The following is a 21091-nucleotide window of genomic DNA, read 5'->3' as shown; positions in this document are numbered from 1 at the left end:
TCAAGGTCATGTACATGAACATAGATGGGATTTCAAACAAGGGGCCGGATTCAGGAAGGTACTTACGAAGGTTTTTCCTCTTAGCTACGAATGTTTTCCTTCTTAGCGCATTCGTGGCGGCTACGTCGGTATTCAAGTAGCTACACTAAGTGGAAAAACCTTCGTAAGTTCATTCAGGGATCTAAGTGTGGTTTCGACCACTCGTAGCTTTACGTAAACTGAATATAACTCAATTTTTCTCTACTACATAACACTGGGATCGATTTTAAGATTTTGGAACATAAACAAAAGATTATAAAAATTGAATCTAGTGAAGAGGAGTCCTTCATGTTAGTTATATATGCATTCTCTGCTTAAAACTTAAAGTAAATATGTCTTTTATGATAGTAGAATTAGTTTTATAATAGCAAGATATTATACCCGTAGTTATTAAATAAATAAACACTGGTGAACATGAAATATGAGAGAAGGTGATGAGCCCTGCCTGATGGGATCATTTACTATCACCAAATGCCCCTGTTCACCTAGTAGTAAGGGTGTACTGTAGCTATAATACCCATTTCTAATTTATTTAGTTTGGTTTTATTTTGAAATTAAATCTGGGTGAGACATAAAATAAAAATATGCTGCACAAATGATGTTAGGTAAGGAGAAGGGTAAAAATGTCAAAAACTTTATTCATTGAATACTTAAAGCTATAATTATGACTATATAGACTATTAAAAAAGAGAGAGGGAAGTAGGGGTCCAAGACCTCTTCCTGTTATACAATTTGGGTGTGGAACAAGTAATTATCAAAAGAAGGCACCATGCCGAGAAGGCTATGTAGCAGTAAGGCAGTGAGGTGAGGCAGCTACTTATTTGAAAAATGCTTATTTTATTTACCTTATAAGCTGAGGCAACTTATTTTATTTGAGGAATACTCAGCTGATTCCTCTACATTTAGCATGGAACAAATTTGTGTCAAAGACCTCTTCCTGTTACACAATTTGGCTGTGTGTAACCAAACTAGAAGTGCTCTACAAATCAAGGGACCCAGAATGTGGAATGACCTCCCGAATCATGTCAAAGGCTGTACCTCTCTCAACCAGTTTAAGAGTTAAACCAAGTACTGCCTAATTAACTCCATGTAACCTAACTTACCTCCTAAATGTCAACCCATGTCTTGCTATTTTTTAAACAACGCTGTTCACCAACATGTGCAATTGCTGATTTATGCTATGTTAACCCCCCTTTTTGTATTTTTTATTCCTTCTTTCAACATAATTTATACCTAATCCCAATTACTATTAAGTTTTAGTCTGTGTTTTTTTTCCCCACACCTTGCCCGAAATGCTATGAGTATTAGTGGCTTTAGGTATTGTATGTACTAGCTCTGTCTATAAATCCAACATTATGTTTGTAAATCATCTGTATGTACTTTTCCTGAATAAAATGTATTTTTTATTTATTTTTTAATCAGTATTAAAAGAAGGCACCAAGCTGGGAAGGCTATGTAGCACCATTGTGTGTAACAATAAACCAATTTTTTTTTTTAACAAATAATGCAGCTGTATGGCAAAACAAATCCTGTCAGCTGTAAAAATATTGATGCAGTTATTTAAATGAAAAATATAATGAAAGAAATATTACAGGTTTATTTTTATCCTATCTTTTTGTACTGTACAGTATATCCAAGGAAGTGAAAAATTGAGACAATGCACAAATTAATGAATGATTAGCATGGATTAGCAGTTCAAAAGAAATATGACTATTACATATCAACATGAGATCTTAATGATCCATGGTCAACATGATTTAATAAGGATAATACAGTACTGTATTTGTAATAATACAAACTATAATTTAAAATCTTTATTACTGATTTTTTTTATTAAGAAGATTAGGTATACACAGCAATGTGCTGCTACCCTATTCTATATGGAATATTACACAGTGTAGATAAAAAACTAGCTATAAGTTTATCTAATACTCCCATCTCACAGGATGGTTAGACATACTGTACATGGAATCAATTTAGAAAATACCAGCCTCAATACAAAAAACAAATCAACTCTGACTAAACAACTCTTCGCGATTTTCACACGAGGTAAGCACTGAATCATGGAAACATTATATTATAATTACTCTTACCAGTTTCTACAAGACTCCTCTCAAACAATGTATTTTTAAACATGTTTAGGTATACACAGCAATGTGCTGCTTCCCTATTCTGTATAAAGGACCACACAGTGTAGATCAAAAACCAGCTACAAGCTCAGCCAACATCCTCACCTCACAAGATGGCCAGTCATACATGGAATTAGGAGAGAACAAAATACTTAATGCTGATCTATTAGCCTCCACTGGCAAAATATGGGTGCAGCACAAGAATATCTTCCAATATTCCTGAGTGTATGAAGTAATTACAGAGCTCAAAATACCTCATACCATTTGGTATGAAGTCACTGATAACAGGGCAATCACAGATATAGTGTTGGAGAGTATGTTCTCTCAAGTAGGACTGAAAACAGATGTTTTTTTTCCACCAAGAGGGCTATAAACCCATGGAACCGCCTACCCACTGAAGCCGTAAATGCCAAATTCCAGCTAAAAAATAACATTAAGACAATTGGCGGGCCCTTTAACCCTTAAATGGCGCATAGCTATATACCATTTGACACCCACAGGTGCATACCAAAAAAAAAAAAATATTTTTTCTTCCTAACCTGTTAATTTGTGTTCACTGATCACGGGAAATATAATAAAAAAATTGTAAGTGGCATATATTGCCCACTATAGGGCGGGGAAGTGTGGCAAAAATCGGGCGCTGACTGAGCGTGCGTCCCAGGCGGTCTGTTGATCGCCAGTTGTCAGGCCAGAGTTTCCACAAAGAGATAATTACCTAATTATTTCAATGTCTCTGATTGATTTTTCGTAGTTTTTTTGCTGTAATATTGTTCAATAGTGTGTAGTGTGATATATTTATATAATAAAATTAGTGAATCATCGCTGTACTCAAAAATATGGTGTGCATATTGTTGATTCAATTATGTTCATCAAACAGTGAACAAATACTTTGTCGGTTATTACACTATATACACAGGTTATATATATAAGTATCTGCATGTTTTGTTCACCATGACAAACCACTAAGTTGGTATGCTGAGTGGCAGTGGCAGGCAGTGACTGGCTGCCACTGGCTGCCACTCTCTCCCTCACCTCACCTCACCTGACTTGCCACCATTCTCCACCCACCATACTGTTTTTGCTTTTATATACAGACGTTATATATAAGTATTTACATGTTTTGTTCACCATAACTGTACATCTAAGTTTGTATGGTGAGTAAAGGCACAGAGACGTAGCTACTCACACAGTCAGTTGGTGGCGGCCGCCCTCAAGGCCAGACGCACTAATATTTCTCCTACAACAATACTGTTTGTGGTGTTGTTATGCTATATACACACATTATATATAAATATCTACCTGTTTTATTCACCATACTTGTACAAGTAAACTGATATGGTGCCCAAAGACCATCGTAGTCATCAGTAAACAACATAATAAGTCCTGCAGACGACGCTCCACCCCCACCAAAATGGCGGCTCCCAACCTCCTACTCTCGCTGTTATCTCACACTATACACACATTATATATAAGTATCTACATTTGTGTTCACCATAGCGTACCACAAAGTTGGTATGGTGAGTGCAGTCTATAAAAGGTGGCCACACACACACACACACACACACACACACACTATAGAAATTGCGAGAGGGCTAGAGACCGAAAGACACAAAAATGGAATCAATACAGGAAGAGGCCGAACCCCCAAACATACCAGCGATACAAAGATGCGAGAAACAACTACACGGCAGTGAGGAGAGAGGCAGAAAGAAATTTTGAAAAAGGGATTGCGGACAAATGTAAAACAGAACCAGGTCTATTCTATAAATTCATAAACAACAAATTGCAGGTAAAGGATAATATTCAGAGGTTGAAAATGGGAAATAGATTCACGGAAGATGAAAAGGAAATGTGTGAAACACTAAACGAAAAGTTCCAAAGTGTGTTTGTACAAAATGAAATCTTTAGGGAACCAGATACAATAAGAATTCCAGAGAACAACATAGAACACATAGAGGTGTCTAGAGACGAAGTGGAAAAAATGCTCAAGGAGCTCGGTAAGAACAAAGTAGCTGGCCCAGATGGCGTTTCACCATGGGTTCTGAGAGAATGTGCATCTGAGCTCAGCATTCCACTTCACCTGATCTTTCAGGCATCCCTGTGTACAGGAATCGTAGCAGACGGGTGGAAACAGGCTAACATAGTTCCAATCTACAAAAGTGGCAGCAGGGAAGACCCCCTCAATTATAGACCTGTATCATTGACAAGTGTAATAGTGAAAGTATTGGAAAAACTAATCAAAACTAAATGGGTAGAACACCTAGAGAGAAATGATATAATATCAGACAGACAGTATGGTTTTCGATCTGGAAGATCCTGTGTATCGAATTTACTCAGTTTCTATGATCGAGCCACAGAGATATTACAGGAAAGAGATGGTTGGGTTGACTGCATCTATCTGGACCTAAAAAAGGCTTTCGACAGAGTTCCACATAAGAGGTTGTTCTGGAAACTGGAAAATATTGGAGGGGTGACAGGTAAGCTTCTATCATGGATGAAAAATTTTCTGACTGATAGAAAAATGAGGGCAGTAATCAGAGGCAATGCATCAGAATGGAGAAATGTCACAAGTGGAGTACCACAGGGCTCAGTTCTTGCACCAGTGATGTTTATTGTGTACATAAATGATCTACCAGTTGGTATACAGAATTATATGAACATGTTTGCTGATGATGCTAAGATAATAGGAAGGATAAGAAATTTAGATGACTGTCATGCCCTTCAAGAAGACCTGGACAAAATAAGTATATGGAGCACCACTTGGCAAATGGAATTTAATGTTAATAAATGTCATGTTATGGAATGTGGAATAGGAGAACATAGACCCCACACAACCTATATATTATGTGAGAAATCTTTAAAGAATTCTGATAAAGAAAGAGATCTAGGAGTGGTTCTAGATAGAAAACTGTCACCTGAGGACCACATAAAGAATATTGTGCAAGGAGCCTATGCTATGCTTTCTAACTTCAGAATTGCATTTAAATACATGGATGGCGATATACTAAAGAAATTGTTCATGACTTTTGTTAGGCCAAAGCTAGAATATGCAGCTGTTGTGTGGTGCCCATATCTTAAGAAGCACATCAACAAACTGGAAAAGGTGCAAAGAAATGCTACTAAGTGGCTCCCAGAACTGAAGGGCAAGAGCTACGAGGAGAGGTTAGAAGCATTAAATATGCCAAAACTAGAAGACAGAAGAAAAAGAGGTGATATGATCACTACATACAAAATAGTTACAGGAATTGATAAAATCGACAGGAAAGACTTCCTGAGACCTGGAATTTCAAGAACAAGAGGTCATAGATTTAAACTAGCTAAACACAGATGCCGAAGAAATATAAGAAAATTCACCTTCGCAAATAGAGTGGTAGACGGTTGGAACAAGTTAAGTGAGAAGGTGGTGGAGGCCAAGACCGTCAGTAGTTTCAAAGCGTTATATGACAAAGAGTGCTGGGAAGACGGGACACCACGAGCGTAGCTCTCATCCTGTAACTACACTTAGGTAATTACTCAAAAGACAACGCCACCATCCTCCCTCCCACAGCATTACTCCTCCCTCCATGGAGCACAGCGCCAAATATCACCACAATCCTGCTATTATCAAAACCCTGGTCAGTTTTATCACTGTCTGGGGTCTTCTGTAATAATATTAACGCTACATAATAGTATGAACAAGTATATTATGGCATTTTTAGGCGATGCTGTGGTCACAAGCTGAACAGCAGTGCTGTGAGTTCATGCTGCGTGTGTCAGGCTTGGTAGCTGACTCAATACTGAGGCCCCTAACACCCGGGAGTTTGGCCCACGATTTTTTTTTAAAATGGCGTCTGTTTACAAGAGCCCTGATGAAGGTGTGGTGAACCCCGTGTATCCGCGGGCCGTTTAAATCTTGCGTAGTACTCCAAAGCATCACATGATGCGATGCGCAATTTACTGCAAGTCCGTCAAAGCATCATATGATGCGATGCGCAATTGAAGGGTTAACAAGTCGCCGGCTTTCTGTCCTCTTCGAGGCCACTAGATAGTTAGTGGCCCTTGGGTAAATTCAGTAAATATATACAATAATTGTCAGCGCATCTTCCAAGCAACAAGGATAGCTACACAGTATCTCTTAGAATTACGTAGGTAAACAACAAATGTAACATATTTGTTTACTACAATGTCGGTGCTGGCTGTAGAAGTTGAAAAAAATTGTTTTACTTCGAAATACTGTCTCCACTCGATCATCCGGACAATATGGGAAGGAACCCCAGCCGGATTAGCACGTTTTTCGGATAATGGTACTTTTTCACCTACGAGTCCAAAACTAACCATTTCCAACTATTTTTATACTACAAATAACATAATTTGAATTGACATGCCACATATAATTATTAAATATTCAACTAGAAACCTCAACTTACCTTTTTGTTGTTCGTCTTCTTGATTGATGACACATCTTGAAGTTAAAAATTCTTGACAATTTACGTAACTTATAGTAACACAACACTAAAATTAACACTTAAAATTACTGTACAGTTCATTAGGCAAAGTTAGTTCTCACTGTCTGCTGAGGATGCCTCACTGGTTGAAGGCACTTGGGTTGCGTGTGCCGCCTCACTTGTTGAAGGCGCTTGGGTTGCGTGTGCCGCCTCACTTGTTGAAGGCACTTGGGTTGCGCGTGCCGCCTCACTTGTTGAAGGCGCTTGGGTTGCGCGTGCCGCCTCACTTGTTGAAGGCGCTTGGTTTGATTTTCATACAATATATGAATCAAGTGTTGCGTGCCTTCTGTGTTCACTGGCCAGTTGTATGATCAGCTCTTTTGTTCGCCTAAGGTACGGATACATGTTTCCAACCTCTGGATGAGCACAATTTGATGAAAAATTTATTAATCCGTCAACATACGTCATGAGTACACTGTATTTCGTGGTCATTGGTGTTGGTTCTTCACTGCCTTCTTCATCCTCTTCGTCCACCTCACCAGTAACAGACTGTAGAATCTCGTCTTCACTCATCACACCATATCCTGGATCATTGGCATCTTGTTCAAGCCAATCAACCACATCCTGTCTTTCTAAGTTTTCGCCGGCATTTCTAAACATTCCATGGATTTCATCTGTAAATCCTTCAAAATCCATTTCTTCATCCTCCTCATTTCTGACCGTAGACGTGAGGAGTATTTTCCAGGAATTTTTCAAAGTCAATTCCTTTAATTCACTCCACACCTTGGCCCAGTTATAGATGGCTTCCTTGATTGTATAGTTCTTCAAATTCTGAAGTTTTTTTTTAGCCCTGTTATCCACACCGAGTTCAATATCTTCCGGAAGAGGCAAAACCACCAAAACTTCGTTTAGCATTTTTTTGGTGTACAACCTCTTCGTAGCACAGATAACTCCCTGATCCATAGGCTGAATGAGAGAGGTTGTGTTAGGAGGAAGTGCCATACACGTTATCTTGCCATCATGTGAGGTTAACGTGTCAATTCTGGGGTGGGCAGGCGCATTATCAAGCAACAGTAAAGCCCGAACTTCGCTTGGCCTTATTTTGAGTTTCTTAATTTGATAGGCACGAACTTCCCTGCAGAACATGTCATGAAACCAGGAAAGAAAGATCTGTGTAAACCATGCATTTTTTGAGTTATAATATTTCACTGGCAGTCTGTCCATGCAATGTTGCAAGGCTCTTGGTTTCTTAGATTTGCCAACAATTGCACACGTGATTCTGTCTGTCGGCATTCGCACACATCATGGCTGAGAGCCTGTCCTTGCAAACCTTACGTCCTGGCACACAACCCTCACTCCTCATTGCTAGAGTTTTTTCTGGTAAACTCCTCCAATACAACCCAGTTTCATCTGCATTATAAATTTGATACGAATAAATATTATTTGCCACAATATATTCTCGTAATTTATGTTTAAATGGTTCTACACTGCTTTCATCTGCACTCAGTTTTTCACCGACAATTTTCCTCTTCACAATATTGTGCCTACCCTTGAACCTTGCAACCCACCCTTCACTCGCTTCGAAATTCTTTATTCCAAGGCTTTCAGCAAATCTGCTTGCAGCATTTTGTATTTCTGGGCCGCGAATTGTCACGCCAGCTGTGCGGTGCTGAGCAAACCACTTGTACACAGCCTCATCCAACTGCACATGCATTGAAGTTTTCATAGTTTTTCTACCACAACCTCTGCTAGTGCTTGCACCTTCACTTTCACAGGTTAAAATGAATTGCATAAGTTTCTCTTTTTGTTTCCTTATATCAGAAACAGTACTAGTGCCTATATTAAATTCCTTGGCAACACTTGAGGTCGACCGGCCATGTTCACAAAGTTGTATAACACGTAGCTTGTCCTTAAGTGTTAGGACAACCTTCTTCCTCTTTCCACCTCCAGAACGATTCATGCTGCTACCAGACATAGTCTTGGCCAAAAATGTTCAAAGTTACTATGAAAATAAAAAAGTTATTTAAAAAAATATTTCACTAATGGCGCGGCACTGTGGTGTAACACGAGGCTAGAGAGCACATGGCTTGACCAGGCCTGGACGGGTCCAGTCGGGGCAGGGAGGAGGCACGTTACGTAGGCCGCCAGGAGGAAAAAAATATATATTTTTGAAGGAAACTTCAGCCTGTGCAAATTGTTTTTAGGAAACTTGTATGGAATTTTTTATTACATAATTACTAGTATTTCTTTTGATTTTGACTATGATGAATTGTTCTAAAATTGATAGTAATTACTGTACTGTAGTGTATAGGCCACTCCCCATCCCCCCCCCCTAATCCCCCCAGGTGGTCCCTCCCAACGCTCCCCTCTCTCCCGACACCACCCACCCACCCCACCCCCACCTACACCATGCGCCTCGAGTCTCGGGCAGACGGGATTAACACCGTATGGCCCGCCTCATGTTTTCATATACGGACAAAGGCACGATTATCCGGGCGACTGACTGGATAGTGTAATTTCTGCAGAAAATTAACACTTTCGCGCTCTCGGCGAAGGTCACTCAGCCAACTGTATGTGCGCGCGGCGTTTTTATCGCTTAAGCGTAAAAACAAAAATGTGTATACTCTTTTTACTTTTCTGACCTTAGTTTTCATGCTACGTATTTCATTTGGTACCAACGTGTTCGCAATAAAATTCTCTAGAAGAACATCAGTAAAAAAAAGTCACAAAAGCTATAGAGATACCAGCACGAAATAAATAACTACGAAGATGAGTCGCCGTGAGCGCTCAACAGCAACAAAATGTTTTTACTCTTGGGATTATTATCACCTCTACAATTGTCCTACAGCCTTAATTTTGGTATCAATGGACTCCCAATAAAATTCCCAACACGGTGATATGAATATAATCGTAGAATAATGGTCCCGGCCCACCCGCAAGAGTGTGGGAAGTGGGCGCACTGTTACCCGGTAACGGTGACCGGACGACACATGCGCGAAACGTTGCTTTGAAAGTTTATACTTATTTCACTGTTCTGATATTATTATTGTATGTCATTAATTTTTGTGGCAATGTTTTCGCAATAGAATGTTCTATGAGCTAAATTATACTACACAAACTTGGACCAAATAGGTGTACTTACCAAGGGAAGGCTGGTTGTGGAACAGTAAGTTGAGCATTTGTTCTTCACTCCACCTTCTTCAGGTTCTTCATTCCTGAAGTTGCTCAACAGATGGTTTGTAGGTGGAGTGAAGCTGTTGCGGGTGGTTACTTCTTCACCACCCAATACACCTGTTTCCGGTGGTAATTGGTGTAGCAGGGAACAACACAGAGTGCAACACCACAGGTCTTGCATCCATAGTTCGTGTCCTTCCTTTTAGCGGACCGTGCGCATGCATGACACTTGAGACGTTTGGGCAGTCTGTAAATTTCATGTTTCAGTTTTGTGTTCATGCGATTTTCTGAATCAACAATAGGGCCAGGTCTTCTCGCTGGAGGTGTAACAGGAGTTGCAGGAGAGTCAAATTCATCTGACAAAACAGTTTCATCAACTGGCAGTGTGGCAGACATGTCGGGTTCAGATTCGTTGTCTGCTTCATCTTGAGGTGGTGTAGTGAACAAAGGCCGCCTCACACCAGATGGTCCGGGAGTTGGCATGGCGTCAGCATTGGCAGGAGCTGTGTCATCATTTATGTCTGGAGCGTGCCGCAAGTGTTGAGATGATGATGATGTTTTAGGCCACTCCTCTGTGTCCCAGTTCAATAGGGCCCAGATTGCCACTTCGTGGAACTGTAGCAATGTTAGCTTTTTTCGATCAGTTGTGTTGTATTTGTACAAAACATAGGCATTATGCAATGCCATTTGCAGGAAATAAAAGGTAATCTTTTTGGTCCACTTGTGAGTTTTCCTGGTAAAATGGTAATATTTAACCATTTGATCGAAGTGGTCCACACCTTTCATGAACTTATTGTACTCGCAAATTGCAGTCGGTTTGTTCACTGTTACCTGTTGTATTCCACTTGTTCCGTCTCGGTTGCGAATTCGCTTCCTTCGCTGAACTCGCTGAGTGTCTGCATTGTGGATGTTGGTAATGATTGGAACCACTTGCTTGTCTTTCCACAGGAGAATGAAGGTGTTATCTTTGCGGCGGTATACTGTGGTATCCAGTGGAAGTTTACCCTTGGCTAGAGCTTGCAATACCTTTGGGGCACCATGTAGCATTCTAATTGTGCCACATGTGTACACCCCAAGTTCTCTCAATGTTTCTGTCAGGGTAACCGAGTTGTAGTAATTATCCATGTACAAATGGTAACCCTGTTTCACTAAAGGCTGCATCAACCCTGTTACTGTATCCACTATCGTCTTACCAATACCTGAGTATACGTCAAAGTCATGTACTGTATGTACCCAGAGACAGATTCAGCAAGCATATAAAGTTTCACACCATACTTGTCTGGTTTGTTTGGATTGTACACTTTGAAGGATAGTCGGCCTCGCCATGGCATTGTACCCTCATCCAAACACAACTCTTTCTTGGGGATGTAAACTTCAGCAAACCTGTCTTTCAAGTAATCCATCACTGGCCTCACTTTTATCAACTTATCACGATTGTTCACGGGCACTGCATTGGTATTGAATGTGTGGAAAAACTGGTTTATATGCTGGAATCGTCTGGATGGCATGAACAAGCTGAAGAAACGAGCATGCCATGGCTTTGCTGTTTGCCAATACATCCTCATAGTTGGGAGCCTAATTATGCCCATCAATATGAACAGTCCTAGGAATCGCGCCATTTCACTCACCTTCACTGGGGTCCAAATATCTGATACATTTTAATTGGCCATCCGGAATAACTGCGAGGCGTACAAATTTGTTTCTACGGTAAAGAACTCAAGGAGGGCACGCGTGATGAACAATTGAATATAAGCCAGTGCACTAGTAGGCTTGGGAATTTTCAGTCCAGGATTTCCAGTAAAATCATCAACAACTGGAGAAGTATTGCTACGACTCCAGCCCTCACCAGCCCCAGCCTGCCGAGTACGTACTGTACGTGTACGCCTTTCAGCAGGCTCGAATGAATCCTCATCACTTTCCTCATCACTTATACTTTCAGAATCACTTGGCGCAATTTGTCGTGTGTTCCTACGACGAGTAACATGTCTGGTAGCTACTTTTCTAGGTAGCCTAGATGCACCACGTGTGCGCCGAGATGGAGGAGGAGGAGGAGGGGGTCGCGGTGCCTCCTCTTCCTCGGTGAGGGCCTCAGTCTCCTCATCACTCGTTGCCGTATCATTCCCTCTAGCTCTAGGTACACTATAATCGTTATGGGTTCCAAAATCTTCCTCCAATACCTCTACATCACCTTCAGCTTCTGATAAATCCTCCACAAGGCCTGGAATTTTCGTTGGTGTGAGCTTCACTCCGCTCCACTTCTTAAAAATTTGGGTTATTTTGTCCACTCTCGATGACCTGGAGGCTTCCTTGGGCGTAGAAGTGCTTGGGCCTTGACCTTGATCCATTTTTGATGAAGTAATTGGGTATAATCCACACGGAAACGGGTAAAAATGCTCGAGTTTGGCGCGCAAGGGGAGCGTGATCGACTCACGACACGTGACACGAAAACAATGGGCCCGTCACGTGACCGGGTAGGCCGACGCGCCAGGCGGCCTAGTGGTGAGAAAGAGAACTTCATGGCGCGTCGTTTGAAACAAACCCCAATGAAATCGGATTAAAATTGAATTTTATACAAATATTTTAAAAGAGGACATAGCTTTATGTCCACTATGCGTTTACGTTAGACGAAACAGGATGCGCCGGCGCGTCCAGATAGCACGAAAGTGTTAACCGGGCCCCAACATTTTATCCGACTAAACCTGCTTTAATCCGGTCCCTGTGGCTATTTTGGCCGGATATTGTGATAACTTTATCCGATTGCGATTTTGGCCGTATAAGGGCGTTTTCCGGATGTTTGAATCCCGGATAATCGCGGGGTTACAGTATACTAATTTTATAAGAAAATTCAACATAAATAGGAGGCAGTAGAGCTCCAATAAGCCAGCGCTAAATCTTCAATATGAAGAATGTTGCTGCTCTCTGATTGGCCAAACGAAACACAGTAGTGACCTCTATCGGCACGCAAGTGAACCAACAAACTTCTTCCTAAGTGGACGTTATTGAATTGCACCTAAGCATCTTAGGGCACACTTAGGAACCTTCGTAGCAAACCCACTTACGAAGAAATACACACAGCTTCCTGAATCTTGGTCAAGGTCAGTAAACTTAGGGAAAGAACACAAGAAGTAAACCCACATGTAATTGGACTCGCAGAAACAAAACTCTCAGGAATCATAACGAATGCAGTGTTTCCCCAGGACTACCCCCTCCCCTTCCGGCCTGTTGGCGTCGTGAGGGGGCTTCGTGGACGGCCGCCGGAGTGTGATGCTCCGTGGGACAGTCCTCTGTCCTTTTCTGGCCTTGCACTCCTGCTGCTGTCTTCTCTAATTGTGCCGGATCGCTTTTCCTTTTCCTTATGTTTCGTTTTTCTCCCCCCTCTTCTCCTATCTGCTTGTCGTTTCCTGCCGACCTTTTGCTTGTTTTGGATCTTTCTTTGGACTTCTTCTATTTTGACGCCCGGGTGCTTGAGGAGGCATACTCTTGCACCCGTAGAACTGTAGTACCCAACGTCTCGAGCGAGGGGAACCTTTTATTGTCAATCCCCCTTTAGTCGCTGAACCCGATCTCGACGGACTGACGGTTCTTAAGGTGGCGTTTGTGGGGCGTATACTCACGACGCACCCCTGGGGAGCCCCGGCATGATCGGCGATAGCTTCCTGTTGGGTGTCCTGCCTCTAATTGTGGCTCCATGGTGGGTATGGGGGCACATTTGTGGATGAATTTCTTTCGTTTCTATGTCGTTGAATGTTTCCGTTGTACCCTCTCAGGCTCGTGGGGTGGGCGACCAAGCCCCCGAGTCGCCCTGTATTGGAAGACCAGGCTCTGTAGCTCCCGCTGCGTTGGGCCCCGACCTTGCTCCTCCTTTGACCGTCCTGACTTCTTCCCCCAGCTCCCCTCTCTCCTCTGTGGTTGGGTCGAGCCTCCAGCCCCCGGTGGTGACCACTTCGTCCCCTGGTGCGGCTAAGTCTCTCGTTGTGACTACTGCGCCTTTTGACCCCCTCTCTCTCTAGGGGTTCTCAACGCCGTTCGCGCCCCAGCCGCACTCGCTCGATTCCTTCCCGTGCTGATACGTATCAGGCCTTGTTTGGTCCTGCTTCATGGGCCAAATACTTTGATCTCCTCCCTCTTGATTCTGCGCCTCCTGACGATTTCTCCCTCCATCGGCATCTTGTAGATTCCGTGGATGCGTCTGTTACTTTCAACCCCACTCGTCTCGGTACACGTGTCGTTGCTGCTGCTCCTCAGGATGCAGCTTCACGCTTGGCTGCCTTTTCTTGCCTTGGCGAGATCCCTGTTCGGGTCTCCAAGAACATTCAGATGAATGCCAGTGTTGGCACTATTCTCCTCCCACCCCATGTTGCAACCGGTGTTCGGAATCTGCAGGATTGCCACGATGATATTCGGCATACCCTTGATGCCCAAGGCCATTCTGTCCTCCAGGTTGACTCGTTTACTCGTCCCCCTCGTGGTCGTCGCCGTCAACCCCTTCGCGTTGTGAAGATCACCTTTGATGGTAGGACCCTTCCATCCTCTGTCATTCTTGCTGGTGCTAGGTGCTCTGTCCAGGAGTATATTCCTTCTCCTCGACTTTGTAACAAGTGCTGGAGGTTTGGGCATGGTGCCCTCCGCTGCTCTGGGACTATCTCTCTCTGTCCTTTGTGTGGGGGTGAAGGTCACTCTAAGTCGGAGTGCACTTCTCCCCAAGCTCGCTGCCTCAACTGCGGTGAGGCCCATCCTACCTTCTCCCGTGCCTGTGTCCATTACAAGCTTGAGGCAGCCGTCCTCAACCTGAAGCACCGGGAGCGTTTATCTTTTCCTGAGGCGAGGCGCCAGGTTCGCCGGCTCCCGCCTTATACTAACATCTCTTATGCTCGCGTGTTGCGCTCTTCCTCTCCTCGTCCTTCCCCCCTTCCTCAGACTCACAACCGTTTCCGGGCCTTGGACCCTGATACGCCCACTGCCCCCTCCTCTGTCCCTTTGTGTTCTGTCCCGAGGGGTCCCCCTCCTGGTCCTCTGTCTGGGGTTCCCCTTCTTTCTACCCGGTCTGTCATGTCTCCTGTGTCTTCTTCCTCGTCCCCCTCCGATCCTCCTTCCCATCCTCTTCCTCCATCTATCGGCTCTCCCCGCCGCCTGTCGGTGCAGGCGGATGTCCATTGCTCTCCTAACGGCCGTCGTGTGTGCTCTCGTTCAGCTTCTCCTGTTGAGATACTGGAATCCGTTGCCCGGTACGTAGTTGCTGGGACACCAGTCTCTTTAAGTCAGAAGCGTAAGCCTGGCTCCTCTCCCTCCTCCTCCCCGGCGGGTAAGAAGGCTTCGCTTTCTTCCTCAGCTCCTACTTCTGGCTCTGTTGCTCCTTCCCCGCCCGTTTCAGTGATTGCGCCCCCTGTTCCTGCTATGGAGGTTTCTTTGGCCCCTGCTTCCCTTTCGGTTGCTGCTCTTGCTGGGGTGCGCTCCCCTCTTTCTACTCCCCCTCTTCCTGCTGCTGTCCTTGACTGCTCCTCTCCGTTGTCTCCTCCTCCTCCTCCTCCGGACCCTGCCCACCCACCTCTGATCTGTTCTCCCGTTTCCTTCCCTCCGTCTTTGCTCAGTCTACCCATGCCCCCTAACCCTGACTTGCTGACCCTGATCCCGACCCTGATATTCTTTAACGTGCTCTGTTGCTCTTTCGCCTTTGTTTCTTCCTTGTTTTCTGTTTTTGTTCTTTCTCTTCTCGTCGTTGTCCATTCTTCAATGGAACGTTCGAGGTTATTACACCAATTTCCTCGAACTCCAACTTCTGATTTCGCGGTTTTCGCCCCTTTGTGTCTGTCTCCAGGAGCCGATGCTTGGTGCTCGTCCTGGTCGTTTTCGTGGCTATTCCTTTCTCTCCTCCCCCCCCCCCCCCCCCCCAGCCGTTGCTGGGGCTTCTAATTCTTCTGCTCTCTTGATTCGTGCTGATGTTCCCTTTGTTCCTTTACTTTTTCCTTCGCCTCTCCATTGTTCTGCTGCCCGTATCTTTGTGGGGAAATGGTACACAGTTTGTTCCATTTATCTCCCCCCGAGTGTCCCGCTCTCTCTTCCTGATTTGAAACACCTCCTAGACCCCTTGCCGGAGCCTGTGCTCCTGCTGGGTGACTTCAATTGTCGTCATTCTCTTTGGGGTGACGTTCTGACGAATACCCGAGGTCGCCTTCTTGAGCCGTTTCTCCTCTCTTCTTCCCTGTCTCTTTTGAATTCTGGTGAGCCCACTCATTTGGACTCTCGGACTCGCACCAATTCTTGTCTTGATCTTTCTCTCTGCTCTTCTTCTCTTTTCTTAGATTTCACGTGGCAGGTTCTTGATGACCTCCATATAAGTGATCATTTCCCCATCCATGTTTCCTTTTTCTCTTTTCGCCCTTCCCTCTCTTTCCCTAGGTGGCAGTTTGCTAAGGCGGACTGGACCCTATTTACCCTCAGTGCTGCTCTCTCTGACCTCTCCCTTCTGCCTCTCCCTCGCGCTCTCCTCCTTTTTCATGACACTGTCTTCAACGCTGCCCTCTGCTCTATTCCTCGCTCTTCCTCTCGGGGTCCACGGAAGTGCGTTCCCTGGTGGAATGCGGACTGTGCTCGGGCTGTCCGCTGTAAGCGTGCAGCCTGGAAGAGGCACCGCCATAGGCAGACGACCGATTCTTTTCTTTTCTTTCGGAAAGCGAGTGCGGTGGCCCGTAGGGCCATCCGTACGGCTAAACGTGAATGTTGGGCATCTTATGTCTCAACAATTACGTCCGAAACCCCTCTGACTCAGATCTGGAAGCGTATCCGCAAGATAGCGGGTAAGTTCGTTCCCGATGTTTCACCGGTCCTTCACCTCCATGATACTCTTGTGGCGGACCCGTTGCAGGTCGCTTCCGAACTGGGTTCCCACTTTTCTTCTGTTAGCTTTGGTCTTCATCTTCCCCAATCTTTCTTTCTTCGTAAATCTGTCCTTGAGTCTCGTCCTTTAGATTTCTGCACTCATCTTCAGCTTCCCTATAATGATCCCTTCTCTCTCTCTGAACTTCATTCTGCCCTGGTCCTCTGCGGTTCTACGGCGGCGGGCTCCAATGGTATTCATTATGAGATGCTTCACCATCTCCCTCCGTGCACGTCTCAGTATTTACTGAGTCTGCATAATCGGATCTGGGAGTCGTCGTCAGTCCCTGAGGACTGGCTCGATGCCGTTGTCCTCCCTGTTTGCAAACCGGGGTCTCTGGGTACTTCCCCTAAGGACTTTCGCCCTATTGCTCTCACAAGTTGTGTCTGCAAACTCTTTGAATGTATGGTTAACGTTCGTCTGATGTGGTTCCTGGAACACCATCACCTCCTCTCCCCTTCTCAATTTGGTTTCCGCAAGTGCCGCAGCACGACAGATGTCCTGGTGAACTTGGAGGTCTATATTCGTACTGCTTTTGCCGCGAAGACCTCCGTTGTTGCCGTCCTTTTTGACCTGGAAAAGGCTTACGACACCACTTGGCGATATCATATTCTATCTCAACTTCATTCTTTTGGCCTTCGTGGTCATCTCCCTCTCTTTCTCCGCAGCTTCCTCTCTCGTCGTTCCTTTCGGGTGCGCCTTGGTACCGCTCTCTCTGCCTCTTTTCAGCAATACGTAGGTGTGCCGCAGGGTAGTGTTCTGAGCACTACTCTTTTTCTGGTTGCCCTCAATGGTCTTCTTTCCTCTCTTCCTTCTGGTGTCTTCTCCGCTCTCTATGTCGATGATCTTACCCTTTGCTGTCAGGGTGATGATTCGCCTCTCCTTCAGCGCCGGCTTCAACTTGCAATTGATGCCGTGTCCTCTTGGGCCACCGATCATGGCTTCAAGCTCTCTACTTCTAAGACTTGTGCCATGACTTTTACGCGGAAACGGGTCGTTCTTCGTCCCTCTTTGTCACTTTATGGTCAGCCCCTTGAATACAAAGATTCCGCGAAGCTTTTGGGGTTATTCCTTGACACTCGTTTGTCTTGGTCTCCCCATATCTCTTACCTCCGTGTTGAGTGCTCTAAGCCCCTTACCCTCCTTCGGGTCTTGTCCCATACTTCTTGGGGGGCAGATAGGCGCACTCTCCTTGCTTTACATTCCTCTCTCGTCCTGTCTAAACTCGATTATGGTTGCCCTGCTTACTCGTCTGCTTCTCCTTCTACTCTTCGCCGTCTTGATGCTTTGCACCATACTGGGTTGCGCCTCAGTTCTGGTGCCTTTCGTTCGACTCCCATCCTTAGCTTGTATGTTGACACTGGCTTCCTGTCTCTCCAGGACCGCCGTAATTTTGTACATCCTTGACCCGTACCACTAAAGCTTTTACCCCTCCTGCGGTTCTAAAACGCCTTTTCCTCGAGCACTTTTCTTCTCACTCCCGCTCCGTTTCTGTCTTCACCGATGGGTCTAAGTCTGCGGATGGTGTTGGCTACTCTGTTGTTTTTCCTGATCACACTTATATGTGTCGCTTACCTCCGGAGACTAGCATCTTTACAGCAGAGCTTTATGCTATTCTCTATGCTCTTCGTCTCCTGCTTTCTCGTTGTCAGTCTTCCTTTGTAGTTGTTGTTGACTCTCGTAGTGCCCTCATGGCTCTCGGGTCCTTTAATCCGGTTCATCCAGTAGTTGTTGAGATCCAGCATTGGCTGTTTCTTGTTCACGGTAAATTTAAGTCGGTTGAGTTTTGTTGGGTTCCCAGCCATATTGGTGTGTCTTTAAATGAGCGTGCGGATGCTGCCGCCAAGGAAGCTGTCCGCTCTTGTCCCATCTCTCGTAAAGGTATTCCATATTCCGACTTTTACCCGGTTATCCATTCCTCCGTCCTTACCCGTTGGCAGGCTTCTTGGTCGTCTGTTACTGGTAACAAACTACGTACTCTTAAATGTTGTGTTTCCTCGTGGCTGTGGGAACCGACCTGTGAGATTTATATTTATTTAATTTATATGAATTTATATTTACGTTAATTTGTATACTTCGATAGCAATTTGTATAATGATAAGTGGACTGTATTTCTGCAATAATCTCTTAATCTCACAAATCGATCCTCTACACATTAGGGGGGGTTTATATTAATTTAATTTATATATATGCAGCCAATCAAACTACAGTATTAGACTACATACATTGAAGAGGTTCCGTATCTTATAGTACAGCAGGTTAGTCCACCAGGTATAACTAGGGTGTAGACTCCACATTATCCTCTTTGAGGTAGCTTCCATCACCCAGTAACTGGTGCACAAAGTCTTGCTTCCTCGTCTTGACCTGTCAAAAGGGCGCTAGCTGTAAAGCCAGATACCTATATATGACAGGTATATCAGAGAAAATACTGTACATGGAACAATAAAGACCTGGCTTAATTACCTTTAGTTTGAGGCTATCTCGTGCTCTAACTGGCTAACCCTACCCAATGACATTAATGGCCACTAATGATAGATAATGGGTTTCGGAAAGAACACTTAACTTGATTTGTTGACAGCGTGTTGAAGATGGTACACCTTTGGTTTCCATAACACTACGTCCAAGTAAATTTAACAGGAGCCGTATTTGCTCCTGTGAGCCTCTGGTCTAATATCAACAATGGCAATGTCTAACACTCCATACTATTGACGCTACTGGCCGACATTGTCCAGATATAATAGGAGCCGAATTTGCTCCACACGTCTCGGAGGTGACACAACAATGGCTGCCCCCTTTCCTCACTGACGCCTGGCCTACATTGTCCAGATGTCAATAAGTGATAGAAGGGTCACATTTACTCTACTTTAATATTGATAATTAAGTTAATTTATATGAGATGTTTTTCTGATGGTAAAGTCCAAAGACTCATGTATTTAAGAATAATTCCCACCAGAATAGCTGGTGAATTTATAATGGTATGTGGTGATGATATCCCGTTTTCTTTAGACGGTAATTCCACTACAAGTTACATTTTCTATGGGTAACTTGTTGGTAATACAGCAGCAATTATTATCTGTCTGTATGATATTAAATGGTGTCGGATTTTCCGACAGTGGCCGTCCTCCTACCACCGTAACCGGCGTTGGGAAACGGCTCTGGCGAGGTTGCGTATTGGCCATACTCGCTTAACCCATGGTCACTTGATGGAGCGCCGCCCTGCTCCCTATTGTCCTAGTTACATTGTCCCTCTTACGGTCGTGCATGTCCTTCTTGAATGTCCTGACTTCCAGGACGAGCGTGTGTCTTGCTTTCCGACCGCCCCTCGCGGTCACCTGTCCCTCAATAGAATTCTTGGTGACTCGGATACTTTTGATATCGTTCGCCTTATGCGTTTTTGTTCCCGTATTGGCATCCTTGGTGATATTTAGCGCCCTCTGATTATTCTGCACATTTGATGGTGCTACATAGCCTTCCCGGTTTGGTGCCTTGTTTTGATAATTATTTACTTACTCATTTTTATTTCAACATATTGTTTGGTCTTATTCATTAAACTGTGTTCATATACAGTAATGTGTTTTGTTCATTATAATTTTCATCTTATTCATATGATTTTTTTTTTTTTCAGGGCACGAGATTATATATTCTCTTTTGACCGTATGCTGGATTTTAGAGGTAACACTGCAGCATATTTACTTTATGCTCTGACAAGGATACGCTCCATTGCTAGGACAGGTAAATTCTTTTGTGTTTGTGTAATTATAATGCTGTAGCTCAAGTAGCGCATCGCTTTGAATGGGGGAAACCATCTCCTGGAATGGGAATAGTTTTATATAGGGTGTTGTAGCTGTCATGAAATTGAACTATCATTGACTTAGACTTTGGGGAGCATCAGAATGTTTTGTCCGGAGTTTCACCAATTTGTACAAGTCTTCAGAAGATAATGGTAGAACTTGCTGCTTCTTGTCCTCCATGGCTATAAAGCTTTTCTAGGAAGGTCCCATCAGTAGCTCCCCAAGGTAAATGCTAGGGCATTCAAGCTTCAGGGAGATGCACCAGACTTCTGAGACCCAACAATGCTTACTGGGAGCCAGGACCAGAATCTGGTTCACTTTGAGGTAAGGTGAGTTTGGGGATCAAAGATCAACCAGAAACAAGGAAAAAAATCTCCTGAATGCATAAGTGCAACAAAATCAACCGCTGCTTGAAGAAAGTTACATACCATTGAGTAACAATGCAAATGATCTGTGATTGAGGTGATAATACCCTAACTGCATTAGACTCTCATTAACATTGCAGTTCATTGTTCATTGCCCAATCTGATTGGGTAATGCGCAATATTGCCCAATCAGTCTCTTTAACATTACTGCCTTGATAGCTTACTCGAACTCTAGATTTGGTATTTCCTTTGAAAAGGCGTTTACCTTTCTTCCTTACACTGGATCACTATTTTC

General features: G+C 44.1%; 1 protein-coding gene across 2 annotated transcripts in view; it reads left to right on the top strand.

Annotated features, from left to right (window-relative positions):
* ArgRS (arginine--tRNA ligase-like protein) overlaps positions 1 to 21091 on the top strand; it is a 277968-nt gene that overhangs the window by 219323 nt on the left and 37554 nt on the right. For both annotated transcript variants that reach the window (XM_069327302.1, XM_069327303.1), the window contains one exon: positions 20266 to 20372. In XM_069327302.1, coding sequence (XP_069183403.1) covers positions 20266 to 20372 — 107 coding nt within the window. The remainder of the gene's footprint in view (positions 1 to 20265; positions 20373 to 21091) is intronic.

The sequence above is a fragment of the Procambarus clarkii genome, chromosome 19 (assembly GCF_040958095.1).
Source record: "Procambarus clarkii isolate CNS0578487 chromosome 19, FALCON_Pclarkii_2.0, whole genome shotgun sequence".
Taxonomy (NCBI): Eukaryota; Metazoa; Arthropoda; class Malacostraca; order Decapoda; family Cambaridae; genus Procambarus; species Procambarus clarkii.
Note: the sequence above shows the minus strand (reverse complement) of the source record. Positions and strands in the feature narration are given on the sequence as shown.